The sequence below is a fragment of the Drosophila guanche genome, unplaced genomic scaffold (genome assembly GCF_900245975.1).
Source record: "Drosophila guanche unplaced genomic scaffold, DGUA_6, whole genome shotgun sequence".
Lineage (NCBI taxonomy): Eukaryota > Metazoa > Arthropoda > Insecta > Diptera > Drosophilidae > Drosophila > Drosophila guanche.
Genome location: NW_022995744.1, coordinates 4,253,003 through 4,268,012, shown reverse-complemented (window position 1 = coordinate 4,268,012; position 15,010 = coordinate 4,253,003). Strand labels below are relative to the sequence as shown.

The 15,010-nt window shown below is 46.7% G+C and overlaps 4 protein-coding genes across 6 annotated transcripts; 2 read left to right on the top strand and 2 right to left on the bottom strand.

The window, feature by feature from the left end:
- The first annotated feature begins 287 nt into the window (after positions 1-287).
- LOC117579320 (NEDD4-binding protein 2) lies at positions 288-4,413 on the top strand. Of its 3 annotated transcripts, none has more exons than XR_004573460.1 (6): positions 288-1,300; positions 1,372-2,119; positions 2,187-2,884; positions 2,943-3,517; positions 3,588-4,013; positions 4,083-4,413. XR_004573460.1 is itself a non-coding variant. In XM_034265133.1 (6 exons), exons 2-6 carry the CDS (start codon positions 590-592, stop codon positions 3,658-3,660), a joined length of 2,805 nt encoding a protein of 934 aa, XP_034121024.1. In that variant the 5' UTR covers positions 288-465; positions 547-589; the 3' UTR covers positions 3,661-4,097. The 3 variants fall into 3 exon arrangements, 2 of the variants coding, with proteins under 2 accessions (XP_034121024.1, XP_034121023.1); XM_034265133.1 differs by having other exon boundaries at positions 288-465; positions 547-1,300; positions 3,588-4,097; XM_034265132.1 differs by having other exon boundaries at positions 3,588-4,097.
- LOC117579321 lies at positions 4,270-5,332 on the bottom strand. Its single transcript, XM_034265135.1, has 2 exons — positions 5,112-5,332; positions 4,270-5,054 (listed from the first exon to the last, which is right to left on the bottom strand). The coding sequence occupies exons 1-2, from the start codon at positions 5,214-5,216 to the stop codon at positions 4,485-4,487; spliced, it is 675 nt and encodes a 224-aa protein (XP_034121026.1). The 5' UTR covers positions 5,217-5,332; the 3' UTR covers positions 4,270-4,484.
- Positions 5,333-8,244: 2,912 nt separating this feature from the next.
- On the bottom strand, positions 8,245-8,862 carry LOC117579875 (dnaJ protein homolog 1-like). The gene has a single exon (XM_034265995.1). It carries the CDS (start codon positions 8,685-8,687, stop codon positions 8,298-8,300), a length of 390 nt encoding a protein of 129 aa, XP_034121886.1. The 5' UTR covers positions 8,688-8,862; the 3' UTR covers positions 8,245-8,297.
- Positions 8,863-9,587: 725 nt separating this feature from the next.
- LOC117579597 (60S acidic ribosomal protein P0) lies at positions 9,588-11,046 on the top strand. The gene is made up of 3 exons (XM_034265530.1): positions 9,588-9,720; positions 9,837-9,930; positions 9,989-11,046. The coding sequence occupies exons 2-3, from the start codon at positions 9,877-9,879 to the stop codon at positions 10,883-10,885; spliced, it is 951 nt and encodes a 316-aa protein (XP_034121421.1). The 5' UTR covers positions 9,588-9,720; positions 9,837-9,876; the 3' UTR covers positions 10,886-11,046.
- Positions 11,047-15,010: the final 3,964 nt, after the last annotated feature.

Genomic DNA, 15,010 nt, shown 5'->3' with positions numbered 1-15,010 from the left:
ATCAAAGCGCGCAGCGGCTATATTAGTTTTTAACTTAATTTGGAAACATTCTAAGAAAAGTAAGTCGTGAAAACTAGCCACTCTTGTGGAGAATTGATTGATAAAACGCATAAAATTAAAGTTTTAGCGCGGAGACTCCTAACTAGCTAGTAATACTAAATCGAACATCAAAATCGAGGAATCTGATTTAAGACTACGGTATCTTTCCAGTATATTTTGAAAATGAAAATGTATATTTCGATATATTTTCTAGGCCCTGACGGTATATTATATCGATAATTTCGCGGTTACACTGGACACGACAAAAAAAAATTGCTTAAGAAACTCAAACCAAACCAAAGAATTCGCATGTGTAATGTGTAATAAGCAGTAAACAATCAGCTATAGAAAGGCGGCAAGGCCCCCCCCAGTTTGTGCAACAGCTTGTGTAGAGGATCAAGTGGATTGTCCGGTTCCGTAGTATTGGTGACTCCCGCGATAAGGGAACAGAGCATTCGAGATTACTGCGTATTAAGTTACACTTACACATTCAGATTTCCTGCTCAGAAAGAACAACAACTGCGCCACAACAACAGCAACAACAAAGACAATGGCAACGGCGCGAAATGCTGCTGAGCCAGCGGAATTGGCGCTCTTTCTCAACAACGAGCTGAGCCTTAGCAAGGCAAACGACAATGGCAACGGCACCGACAATGACAACGGCAACGGCAAAAATAACATGGCCACAAATACTCCAAGGAAATTCGTTGCTCCAGCCGCAAGCAGCAGCTTCAATAAGTATCGCAGCAGCGCCAACAACAAGGACAAACAGTTCAATGCCATTTGCATGAAGGCCCAAGCTGGCCAAAGAGTGATGATCATCATGCGCGGGCCACCGGGCAGCGGCAAGTCCACATTGGCCGAATCTCTACTACGCCAATGCCGTCTACTAGAGCACAACGATGTGCTGGACTTTGTCTATAGCACGGATGATTACTTCAAGTCCAGGCGCGGCTATGAGTATAATCCAACTCAGCTGCCGACCGCCCACGAATGGAACAAGGAGAGGGTACGCCAGAAGGCCTCTCTGGGCTGGAGTCCGATCATAGTCGACAACACCAACATAATGGTGTGGGAAATGCAGCCCTATGTCCAGATTGCCGTACAGCATGGCTACGTACTGGAGTTGTTGGAGCCGCAAACAAGCTGGTCCAAGTCTGCCAGTAAGCTGGCGCAAAAGAACATCCATCAGGTGCCCAGGGAGAACATTCAGCGCATGCTGGAGCGCTATGAGAAGACCAGTGTGCCGGACCTTATTAAGGTAAAATCACAAATCAAGTGCTAGGTCAAGTTTTTGCATTGTTCAAGCTCTCTCGCTCTTTCTTTAAAAAGTTGCTGAAGGAAACGAAGTACACAGTAAAGTTGCCACAGCTACGCCAATTCCCGCCACTGCCGGCGGTGCCCACCCCAGCCCCACTGCCGGAGAACGACAATCCCGATGGGCTATCCCCAAACGGTTTCAAGCTGAATATTAATGCCCGAACTTGGGTGCCCTACGAGCAGGGTGCTCCCGCCTACTGGTCGCGGTCGGGCAGTGAGCAGGCCACAGCATCCTCCACAATAGACCCAGCCGAAGTTGGGACTGGCTCGTACGAGAAATCACTTATAGAGCTGCTACGCGATGAGCCGGCCGAAAAGGCCCCACCGCCGGCTGACTCCAGTGAACCAAAAACAACTTTAGAGCGCCACTGCCTGAACTGTCCCAACGAACCCTATAATTTCGTTTTACTGCGTCAAATGTACCCGAACAAGCTACTGACGGGGCTCTGGGATCTCTATGTGAAGTGCAAAACAAATGTGGACTGGGCTGTGGACATACTGATCAAAGAGGATGAGCTGAATGCCGACTCGGGGTCGGACTTTGACGCGTCCATGCTGCCAGAGGAGTCGGCACAGTTCCAATGCGATTGTGGGAGAGCTGAGAAAAAGGAGGTGGCTCCTACGCCGCCCCGTACACCATCGCCAACGGGATTGGTGTCCAAGCCGATGCCCAAGGCCCAACGCCAGAGCCGTAACAAACGCATCTTGGCGCCGCCCAACAAGGAGCTCCAACTGCAAGTTGAGAACTGCTTTGTAATAGGTTTGTGATCATTCTAATGGCATCCACTACCGCTCTCCAGCATATGGTTGTTTGTGTTGTGTTTTAGGTGATGAGCTATACTCGGAGCACACCCGAAAGATACGCGACATTCGCAATGGCATACTCGATCAGCCGCTGGTTGTTCCGCACTCGGAAGTCGTGGAAGCGGCGGAGGAGGAGGAGGATCCCGAGGACAACAATCTGGAGGAAATGGACCTGGGGTCCACTTTGGTCAAGCAACTACGCACTCTATTCCATACGGACGGTGAGATGATGCCGCCAGAGGAGGAACTGCCCGCCACGAAGGTATTTGTGCCACGTCAACTGCTGAAGCAGCTGTACATGCTGTGGCTGGAGGGCGTCTACAACCAGCTGGAGGAGCAGCGTCAGAACACGCTGCGCGACGATGAGCAATTTGCACGCCTGTTGAAGCATCCCGAATACGCCGAGTGCAGCGAGTCGCCTAGCAACGTAAATGAGCTGCTCGACATGGAGCTGGCGTGGAGCATTTACAACAGCGAGCAACAGGCCGCCAAGCAGGCGTCAGAGATGGCCGCCCGTCAGCAGCCAAACGACATTGCCACCCATTTGACCAAGATGAAGCTGTGCGAGAAGTTCCCGAATATACCCAACGACACGGTGCTCGAGATATTCTCGGCCACTGGCAGCAACTATGGCAAGACCGTGGAGGTGCTCGACAGCAACGTCCAGAGCTCTCTCAACGAGGCGGAGCTTTATGATAAGGCGCTGCGCGAGAGCGAGAAGGTATGTCACATCTCTGGGTTACTTTGAACAGCATTTAAGTTGTTGGTCACCCTTTTAGGTGGCTCTGCAGGAGCAACAGCAACAGCAGAAGTTACAGCAACCCATTAAAGTCAGCGAGAATGCTGCAAGCCAAGGCCAGCGTTGCGGATCGTCAGCGTCGACGAGCAGCCGCTCGCCGCAGTTGCACGAGGAGGCAAAGAGCGCCGCTCTGCGTGACTTCGAGGAGACCCGGAATCTGGCCGCCCATCATGCCCAGCTAAAGGCCGAATGCTATCTGAAGGCCAACCAGGCTGTGCAGAAGGGCAACGGCAACGTGGCCCTGTACTACTCCCAGATAGCCAATCTGCACAAGACAAAGATCGATGTGTTCAACCATCGGGCGGCCACCTGCATCATGGAGGTGCACAAGCACACCCAGAACAATCCCGATCTGCTGGACCTGCACTATCTGCACACCGTGGAGGCCATCAGCTGTCTGGATCTCTTCCTCGATCGCCACATAACCAAGCTGCGCAAGAGCACGCGTGTGTACAAGCATGTGTTCATCATTACAGGACGGGGACTGCACAGCGCCAATGGAGTGTCCACCATCAAGAACAAGGTCAAGTCCAGACTGGGCGAACGACGTTTACGGTGAGTCACGCGGGAGATATGCACATTAATGAGACATTTATTATCGTTTCCATTTCATCACTTACTGCAGCTGGCAGGAGGTCAATCCGGGACTGTTGCGCGTGAAGGTGTTTTCTGCATCGCGACACTCGGATAACTTTTGATCAGCAGCCATAAACGGTGCAGGTCGGAAGAGAAGCAGCAGCGGCCACTAATCGGTTTCCATAATTACCCTTTGTATTGATTCTTACAAAATTCATAGTTGGCCCATTTTGCTGGCAGTGTTTTTATTATTTACTTATTTTAATCATATTCCTCATGCCATGCAAGAGACATTCCTCCCAAATAACCCATATCTATTCCTAATATCAACGTTTTATGTGACACGCGAACCGCGGGCTAATTGAAGTCGGTAAACAGGTGCTATAGCCTCGCCATAGCCAAAAACCAAACTCAAGTATCTATCAAAGATATATATTTTTGTACTACTGCACAAGTTATTAAACTATTAGCACAAGTAAGAGTCTAGTTCTAAGGTAGCCCTAATCCCAAAAATTACAATTAAACATATTTTTCTATTGCCAAGCAATTTTTTCCAGAACCAGTCTCCGTTAAATCCTTGCGCCCAGCAGGTAAACCATCAGGGATATATATTATTAGCGATCAGGTACTTCAACTTCAGCGTTCCCACAATCAGGTAGATAGGATACCCTACCTACTGCGAACATCTGCCAAGTGCAGAAAACCCCAACGAATTCCAGTGGAAACCCAGATTTTTGTTTAATGTTTGAAACATGGAAAGACGATCTTTTATTTAAGTCTACAAAACTTAAGTTTTCTGGTCTGTTCTCCGGAAACATTGTACAAATGTAAATTCAGTTCATTATATTCAGATACACATGCAGTGTGTACACAAAGCGAAGGATGCCTGGGCATCGTATTCGATCGTTACTTAGTCTAAGGAGTGCTCCTAGGGCTTTGGTTGGGTCTAGCGGTGGCTAGGTGACGCCGCTTTGCGCGGAGACGTCGCTGGCGACGGCAGCTTGGCAGTGGCTGCTGCTCCCGGTGACTGGTTCTCCTTGCCGGTGGTGTGTATGCGATTGCCGATAGCCACCAGCTCCATAAGATTGACCCGCACGCGCTTCGGAGTGAAGCGAGAGGAGCTGCAGAGGTTGGAGCCGGGGCTATTGTTTGGTTTCTCCCGAGGCGGTGTGTTCAGAAAGACGCCCTCGAAAATGGTCTCCAGGCTGTTGTTGCGACTTAGCGCCGTCACGGAGTCGTCGGCGTCGCTTGGCGGACTGATTTGCGCATTGATTTCATGCAGGGCCACAAAGTCGGGATGGTTTTGGCAGGGTGGCTCCTCCGGCTGATGCTGCTTCGGAGTCTCTATGTCCGAGATGTTCAGATCATCGATGGGCGATGGCGTGCGTCCATGGGGCGAAAAGGCGCGTATCTCAAAGGCCGGCAATTCGTCGCAATTGCTCGGCTCCTCAACTCCCAGATCACGCTCGAAGGCCATAGACAGATCGCTCTCGCTGTCCACCGACGACAGCGAGCACTGCAGGCGAAAGGAGCTGTTATGCTGCTGCTCGATGTCGTACATGTGTGTATTTACCGAATCCGAGGAGTCCATGTTGTGGCTCGAGTCCTTCGTCTGTCCTATATTTATATGCGTTGCCTTCGCGGCGGCCATGGCCAACTTTTCTGCCTGCTTGGACATCTATGCTGGCAGGTAATCTCTGTGCTCTGTACGCTGTCCTTTGGGTTGCCGCTCCGGTCGGCCGGGATGTTTATATATTCGATATATAAATTGTTTGTTTGAATTGTGACAGCCAGCGGATTCAACAATAAAATATACCGCATAACCCTGAAAAATATACTGAAATATACCTCATCATTATCAACATATACCATAAATAATAACAATATATCTAAAATAATGTTTAGATTTTGATATTCTGATAAATACTACCAGCTAGTTACTACTCTCAGCACTAAAACTATAATGTTGTTCCATTCACCAATCATTTCTGCTCAAGATTGACTAGTGTTCATTGTTGCTTGTTAATCGGTAGGATCGGTTTAGTACTCAGATCGAAAAACGCGGTTGCTGGCAAACTGTGCAATATATTTTGCTAGCAGCAGAGTGTGACCAGGGGTGAAAAACGCATTCCGTACGGTTACACTTCTCAGGAAGCCCGTTTGGCTTTGTTTACCTTGTTGAAAATGTGTGGAAATTTCATAAATGCAGGAAATGGATCCATGCAGGAAATTACCTTTAGTGAGATCGGCGGCTCTTGCATGATCGGAGAAGGAGGACAATCAACGAAATAAGCGCCGACAACTCTGATTAAGTTTGCCGGGTCCGGCTTGTAAATCATATAAATATGTGTCCATTTATGGAAACCCATGAAACGATACCCTTTGCATATTCCGCAGCTTGAAAATATGACAGAGAATTTGCATATGTCTGGGAATAACATCTGCAGCCTTCTTTGATTGGAGGAGCAGAAAGGCCGTGCCAAGGAATCGGCGCCTCCAAGCACCCTTCCTATTGAAAATTGGATAGTTTCGAGTCCAAACTGTCGCCATCGTATTTGGCACGACCCTGTGTAGCAGTACTTGGTCCCAAAAGGAAAACATCTTACAAAATTTGGTTAACAGCCCAGCCGGGACTGTGTCTTGGCAACATGAAGATGTTCAAATGGTTTCAAATAAGTTAAACAAATTAAAAATGCAACTAAATTCAATAAAATATCATTAATCTAAAATCCTTTTTTTTTGCAGTTTGATGGCCTTAAGCTCGTTTAGAAGCACGGTCATTTATATTTTAACTTCATATATTACTCTCTGTTTGCTAGGTAACCTCTCGGAATATAGAACAGATCTATTGGTCGAGCTGCGATTATTGTTCAAATTACACTGTGCTACAAAATTTAAACTTTTGAACGTTTTTCCACTAGATAAAATTAGGTTGTATTCCTCGATGACATCACTTTTTCATCCTTTGAGCTTTCAAAGCTTTTTAAAAATGAATAGAATCATAGGCCGATTTCCAGATCTTGGATATCCCTCCCAGCATGGGCGCTAGCTTTGGAGCTGTTGGTTCTGAACCCTTTTATAGCTCAAGTATGCAAAAACCCTTATAACAGCACTTTCCCATTTTCGGGTTTCGATTCCTTATTGGTACAAGGCATTTTGTGTTCTGATTTTTTGAGATTTTCCTTGTTTTGTTTGTAGTTTTGATCGCTGTTGATGATTTTTCAAGTCGCGTAGGCGTGCTTTTTCTTATACCAGAGCCAGCTCGGCTAAGGCCATACAAGAGAATAATGGTGATCATGGGACTAAGATAAATTATATGGGGTAAACAGGGCAAACAATTCTTGGACGTATTTTCGTGGGAATATTTTGTGTTTTATACTGAAGTACAGTTGAACATTTTAAGGGTGATCGCGCCCACTTCCATATCTTGGATACCCCTCCAGCAGTGTCGCCAGCTACAGCACTGGCAGCTGATGCGACAGAAGAAGTAGCTGAAGAATCTGCATTTGGTGATCCTGCGACCCACTTCCAGATATTGGATATCCCTCCAGCAGTGGCGCCAGCTACAGCACTGGCAGCTGATGCGACAGAAGAAGTAGCTGAAGAATCTGCATTTGGTGATCCTGCGACCCACTTCCAGATATTGGATATCCCTCCAGCAGTGGCGCCAGCTACAGCGCTGGCAGCTGATGCGACAGAAGAAGTAGCTGAAGAATCTGCATTTGGTGATCCTGCGACCCACTTCCAGATATTGGATATCCCTCCAGCAGTGGCGCCAGCTACAGCGCTGGCAGCTGATGCGACAGAAGAAGTAGCTGAAGAATCTGCACTAAGTGATCCTGCGATCCACTTCCAGATATTGGATATCCCTCCAGCAGTGGCGCCAGCTACAGCACTGGCAGCTGATGCGACAGAAGAAGTAGCTGAAGAATCTGCACTAAGTGATCCTGCGACCCACTTCCAGATATTGGATATCCCTCCAGCAGTGGCGCCAGCTACAGCACTGGCAGCTGATGGGACAGAAGAAGTCCATTTCCAGATCTGGCATATCCCACGTGCAGTGGCGCCAGCTACTGCACTAGTAGCTTATGATAGTGAGGACGACGACGGATAATCCATTTTAGGGGCCTCTCCTGCTGCAAGCGGTGCCACAACCTTGTCTTCTGAACTGGCGACGAAAACCATCTCCGCTGCCCGAGCCGCTTCTCTGGTCTTAATCATATTATTGGTCAAATATGCAATAACCATGGAGACCAGAATGATTACAGTAATTTTCCGTTTTGGGGTCTCCGGTTTCCCGTTGAAGGTATTGTGGGAATAAGACGGATTCGACCTAAAGCCGTCATCATGCCTTGGTCTGGGCATCGCCATTTCGGTCTTATTTTTCACTTCCAATATGTTGTAGTGATCTTGGTAGTCAGTCATTTTATCCCAAAATAAAGTATTACAAATAATTTAATGTTTGGATATAGGTTATTTCAACTAATTGTACGCATACTATACTGCAACGTACACCGGGTTCGTTGTTCAGTTCGTCTGATCAAAAAAGTTATTGAGTCTAGCTAAAACAGCCACGCCTATCTTATTAATTCTTATTTCAGTTCTTGTGCACAATAATGCACTGGTTGGTTTCTAGAGTTGACACCATTTTTGTCTATCGTTTTGGGACCAATATCGATGACACTCAATTGTTTATTTTTATATGAATAACTTAATAACAATAACACCGGAAAGTACGTTTAATAAAATTACAATAGTTTTAATCAGATGAGGAGGATTCGTCTTTATCTACGTTTGGGTTTTTCTTTTTCGAGAAAAATTGAAATGTTTTATATGCTGCAAAAGCAAATAGGACGGTGCCGCCTACCGCACACATAAAGGGCACCATATCTGGCGTGGGCTGGGCAAATGTCTGCGGCTCATCGCCACACTTGAGACCCTCTTCTCCGTATTGATCGTAAATGTCTCGTTTTTCCTTGTTCGACAGCACCTCAAAGGCGGCCGCAACCTCCTGAAACTGTGCCTCGGCCTGGGGGTGGTCGTTCTTATCCGGATGGTATTTGAGCGCCATCCGCCTGTAGCCCTTTTTGATCTCTTCTTTGGTTGCATTTCTGTTTATGCCCAATATCTGGTAGTAATCTTTGCCCATTCTGATGAAATATCAGGTGGAATGGGTTTTCTGCACGTTGACTGGCCGACTGCCTGGACTGAGCAGCTCGATTCTTACTTATTTCATTGAAATAGGAACAGCCTCAACGTGAACTTTGGACTATTAAGTACGGTATAGATTTTGTTTTTAATGTTTTAGTAATGTCAATAAATATAGCAAAGCAATTTTGTCCTATCGGTTGTGTATCGATAGTTTTGTAGCAGTGTATTTATTAATCAAAGATACCGCACAGCCCTCACAGCAATCCCGAAATATACCAACACTGTAAATATACCGAATCCTACATCATGTTCGTCGAATTTGATATTATTGTTATTAGTACCAGCGTCAGGACTCTCAGCATTACAAATTTACGTTTCTTATATCGATGAATCAATTTTCCACAAAATGGGCTAGTTTTCATGACTTCCTTTTATTTACAACATAACGTTCAAACTCATAAGGTAAATACAAAATATTTCATCATAAAACGTAGGAACGTACGGTAGGTGGAAATTGGAATGTAAAGTCAATAAAACTCTGCTTCGCAAGGGTACGAGTGGATCCCCCCTCAAAAGAAAGAGAAACACGGAAAGGAGAGAGAATAGTCCTGTGAAAGGAACCTTCATAAATGATTTTAATAGAATGATGATACAGATTAAATATACCATTATATCCCGATGTACCGTAAATATACACTAAATACAATTTTATAGTTAATAAATCCCGAAAATCATATAATATAGCGCAAATGGTCACCCTGATATGGTTTTTCTGCCATACCAATTACGAAATTATATAATTTATCACTACGCCTTGAATTTGGATGTCGTTCAGAAAATAATTATTTCACTGCATAATCATATTATATATTATTGTTACTGTACAGCGAGGCTCAGTGGGTTAAGTTGTTTTCTCGGTATATTTACAGTATATTTTTGAGTGTCCGTATTTTTTATCTAGAATTCCTCGGCCACACTCCTTGGCTCGGCCATTTTGGTCAAAGTCAGCCATTTGAAAAGTTATTGCTTTGGTTAGTGAAAATGAAATCTTTGAAAATATATGCCATCCGTGGTATATATGGGCAGAAAACAACACCAAACTGTTGCCCCTGATAGCCTTTAATCGAATATGTGCTTCTCTTTGCAGTTCTTAAATTCTTTCCACGAGTCCCTAATACACAATCAATATGGTTAGGGAGAACAAGGCAGCATGGAAGGCTCAGTACTTCATCAAAGTAGTGGTAAGCATTGTGAGCAACAGCAAATGACCCATTGCCGCTAACACAGGTGCCGTTCTAGGAACTCTTCGACGAGTTTCCCAAGTGCTTCATTGTGGGCGCTGACAATGTGGGCTCCAAGCAGATGCAAAACATCCGTACCAGCCTGCGCGGATTGGCTGTGGTGCTGATGGGAAAGAACACCATGATGCGCAAGGCCATTCGTGGTCATCTGGAGAACAATCCCCAGCTGGAGAAGCTGCTGCCCCACATCAAGGGCAATGTTGGCTTCGTCTTCACCAAGGGCGATTTGGCCGAGGTCCGTGACAAGCTGCTGGAGTCGAAGGTGCGCGCCCCAGCCCGTCCGGGTGCCATTGCTCCGCTGCATGTCATCATCCCGGCCCAGAACACTGGCTTGGGACCCGAGAAGACCAGTTTCTTCCAGGCTCTGTCCATCCCGACGAAGATTTCCAAGGGTACAATTGAAATTATCAACGATGTGCCCATCCTTAAGCCTGGCGACAAAGTGGGAGCCTCCGAGGCTACTCTGCTCAACATGTTGAACATTTCGCCCTTCTCGTATGGTCTGATGGTCAGCCAGGTATACGACTCTGGCTCCATCTTCTCCCCCGAGATCCTGGACATCAAGCCCGAGGATCTGCGCGCCAAGTTCCAGCAAGGTGTGGCCAACCTGGCTGCCGTGTGTTTGTCCGTGGGCTACCCGACAATCGCCTCGGCCCCTCACAGCATTGCCAATGGATTCAAGAACCTGCTGGCCATCGCCGCCACCACAGAGGTGGAGTTCAAGGAGGCCACCACCATCAAGGAGTACATCAAGGACCCCAGCAAGTTTGCTGCTGTGGCCGCTGTGGCTGCTCCAGCTGCCGGCGGTGCTGCCGAGAAGAAGGAAGAGGCCAAGAAGGTCGAGTCCGAGTCCGAAGAGGAGGACGATGACATGGGCTTCGGTCTCTTCGACTAAGCTGGATCGCCGACTGCTGTCACCCACAGCCCGTTGTTGCTTTCGACGTTTACTCTTTAAGATCCTAAAATGTGTGTCCCTTTTGCAAATGATCGTCGCGGTTTGACATGCCCAATGGCGAGTTGCATTAAACATTCTGTGAACTGTTTAGAAAGCACAAATGCAATCTGCTCTTTATTTCTTGCCACTAGGTAAAGCAGGCCCCCACAGGGGCAAACACCTTTAAGTCACTTTATGGCCGCATAAATGGCCAAAAGGCAGCATGTACTGCAACTGCTGCGTCCCCCCATATATTTACAAAGTAATTACTTGTGATAAAATTGCTTTCACGAGATGAGAAAAGTTTAAAGTTTCTGCTGCCGTCGTGTCGCTTCGCGTCGTTCGTTGTCGATGACTTTTGTGATTTCTTTTGCTTTTCACAAACGAGACGACGACGCTCATAAAAATTCAATTTGTCTTGACAAAATACGCAAGGTATTAAGAATGTGCCAAGTGGCAGCCAAAGAAACTTTCTCGCTTCCTTTTCCAGAGCCAACAGTTTGCTGGCCCGTCAGCAGAGCGAAAATGAGTTACGCGAATGGGGCGTGAAAGTTCCACGCCTTCATGGGACCCTCTGAAGAAGTGCGCCGGGGGGAAATGAGCAAAAATAGAAGTAAGCGGAGGAGAAGCAGCCGCGGGCCCAGTTAAACACTGCATAAATAGCCAGAACCGAAACCCTGACGAACATAAATCCTCCGCCTTCATTGGATCTAGAGATGGTATTTGGAAGTGTGTTTGTGAAGCGATAGTTGAGTCAGCGCGAAATAAGATGATTAATCCGATAATGATGATTTTTGTGATAATAGACTCACAACAGTTAATGAAGAGTTGGTAATGTTTAATATACAAATGTAAACTTATGGTTCTTAAGTATGTACCCTGAACGTATATTGCGTTGAGTTGCCGATGTCACGCTGCCATCTCTATGTGACTGTGGCTGAACCCATTTGGCTGCTAGATAAATTAATAAGGGCATTGCATAATTCGAGCGCCTCTGGCGGCAAATATACAAAGAAATTAACATAAACTGTGGGGCGATTGACCAATCATCCCCAATCCCCATATTCGAATCCTCCATCCTGCCATCCCACTCAATCATCAGGCGACATTCGAAATCAAAATGCGATTGGCAAAATGATTTGCTTCAATTTTTGTGATGCGCATAACAAATGAAGTTTGGACAGTCGGACAATTGATTGGGACAGCGCTGCCATGTGGCGGCGGGCGGACGGACAGCAGACCAGACCAGACCCATATAGACAATATATCTCCTCACACACACACAAGCGCCATGTTTGCAATGCACAGCAAAATGTGGAACAGTCGACAGATCCGATGTGGATTCAGATGCGACTCGCTCTCTCTCTCTCTCTCTCTCTCTCTCTCTATCTCTATCTCTCCACAGAACTGAGAGTCACAGTCAGACCCCAGACCCCAAACTGTAGTCGATTTCGGCTATCCAATGTGCACAGATAGATTTGTATGCATATTTTTGCTTTGGCATTTCGTTTGTGTGCTAAACATGTGAATGCCATCGATATAACGATGATGCTGCTGTTATGCATGTTCTGTTCCCCAGCAGCCAAGCTACATATGCCGTGCCTTGACATCCTAGTGTATCACCACCCCACTGCAGTGGGGTGTGGGTGTGTGTGTGCTCAGCTGTGATTTGTTTGGCCAAAAGATTTGGAACAAAATGGTTTAACTCCTGCGGAATGGCTTAAATGCTTCTTGGCCAGGAGTAATTTAATTCCATACGGCGAAGTGGAAAAGGAGCTGGAATGGGAACTCGAATTGGAGTTTCCAAATGAACTGAACTCCCGCTTGCGGAGTGGAGTGGAAAATCTCGTGGGCATCTGCTGTTGGACACATCCATTGAAAGACGAAACAAAAATCTATTTTCCAACTGACTGACGTACAATAAAAGCATAAATATTTCGTGAAATCTGTTCATGGGTTGAGAGCCAACAAGAAAACATGAAAGGGGAAGCCACAAAAATTGAATGTAGATCTGAAACATACTCGTACTATTCACGGGACTATTGTCCGGTTGGAAGGGATGGAAGCAGAGCACCTGGAGCCCCGCCCACGACTGCACAGCATGTGTTCAGCTCAATTTAGTCTCGTCACATCAAAATGTTTGCTCTACCCGATATTTGCTGTGGTTGAAGGCGCTTGCCGCGTATAATTTATCTATGCATATGTTTCGAGTTGCCCCCATAACCGGGAAGCTCAAACTGAGGTGGACCCAAAACGGGGACCGGCACGGCCCCACATAAATCACAGTCAACAGCACGCACTCGGAGGAACACCCACCCAACAACTCAACCATAGATCCAGCCCCCAACACCCCTTTCATGTCGCGGGGGCTTTAAGAAACGAAAGAATCGGAGTCTGTAAGCAATTGCCATGAATTCAGGTGCCCATTTTATTCGGGTATACTCCTGCTATATGAGCTCCACTCCAGAGATGTTCTCTTTCTGATCTGCACCCAATGGATAAAGTGGAAAAGTCCAATGGAGCATTTCTTCCCGGAGAACCTCTCCATGGTTGGTGTCATTAAAATCGGAGCACTTTAATTAGACACAAAACGGGTTTATCCGCTCGTTCACTTTTTCTCCCTCTCTCTCTCTCTCTCTCTGTCTCTCTGCCAGTCTCTGGGCCAGTGGTAACGGTTGTGTTAACGGTAACAATAAACGAAAGAAGCGTTACGACGAGCGATGATTGCCAGGCAAACGAGCAATTAAAAATCCGTGTGCCAGGGGAGTCACCATCCACCATCTTCAGCCTCAGCCGTTCCAGGCATTCTCCTCCATCTCTAGACAAAGACCAAAAGGAGCACTTTTTAGCCCTTTGCCAGGGTCCTGGGTTTCGGTCTTGGGGCATGCCACGTACGAGGCATAACCTTTGGCCCCATACTCCTTGGCACAGCTGTCTGGAGTGTGTGTGTGAGGGTGTCCTTGTCTCCTTGGAGGCATTTTTACGGCTCTACGTTTTAACGCTGGCAGCCGGAATTTTCAGGACCCGGCTATTTGAAATATGCACGTAATATTGCAAAATTTTAAGCGTATCTTTGCATAATTAACTGAGAAAATACTTAGCACACACAGGGAGAGAATTCTCTCTGAGTATTTCTCTTCTTTTCTTTTCGTTTCTTATATTTTCTTTCCTGCAAAGGCATTTTTACCGCAGCTTCGAAATCTCTCTTGCAGAAAAGCGAACGAAACTTTTGCAATGATACTTTCGGTCGAGACTCCACACTCTCACCACACCCCCCACTGACACTGCTGCTCCCTGCTGTTCCAGCGCAGGTTGTGTGGAATTTTTAATCTTCAGTAGAAGCCCCAGCGTCGAGCCGAACGCCGAGAGCCGAGAGCCGAGAGCTCTCCCTGGGCCATCCATGTATCTTTCTTTACTGCGGAGCTTTGCATCTTTACGCTTTGCTTAAATATTTTAATTTTTATTGGTCGAACTTTGCCCCACGACTGTCTTTCGGCCGGGAAAGAGGTGGTGTGTGTGTGTGTGTGTGTGTGTGTGTGTGTGGGGAGGTGTTTGGATGGAGCAGGCAAAGGCTTTTCCACTTTGATAAAGCTGTTAAAAATGTATTTATTTTCGGGTGCTTAGAATTCTGTTGCTGCTGCTGTTAGACCACAGATAAATGGATGAATGTACTTTCCCCAAAATCTACTTCAATGGGGGAATAAGCAGTAGCTAACCCAGTCAAAGGTTCAAACGCACCCACGGACATCAGTCTGGGTGATAAGCCCAACTAAACTGCACTCTAATAGCCCTAATCATTGGCCATAATGACTGCTGCTGCTGCTCCAGCAGGAGCCTCTCTCATGGCTCATGTCGCGTCCACATGGCCAAAAGCGAAACTTTCTGCATGACATCGAGCCTGGCCCAGAGAGGGGGGGAGGAAGAGGATAGTGTGTGCGGCATTTACATAAAAGTAAAGTTCACCCACTCGATGGCTGGGATTGCAACCTGGCAAAACTTTTTGCCAAATTTAAATTATAAATAAGCCGAGGGAGGAGCGGCCGGGAGCGTCGAAGGAAGCACTTGGCTCCAAAACAAAACCTCATA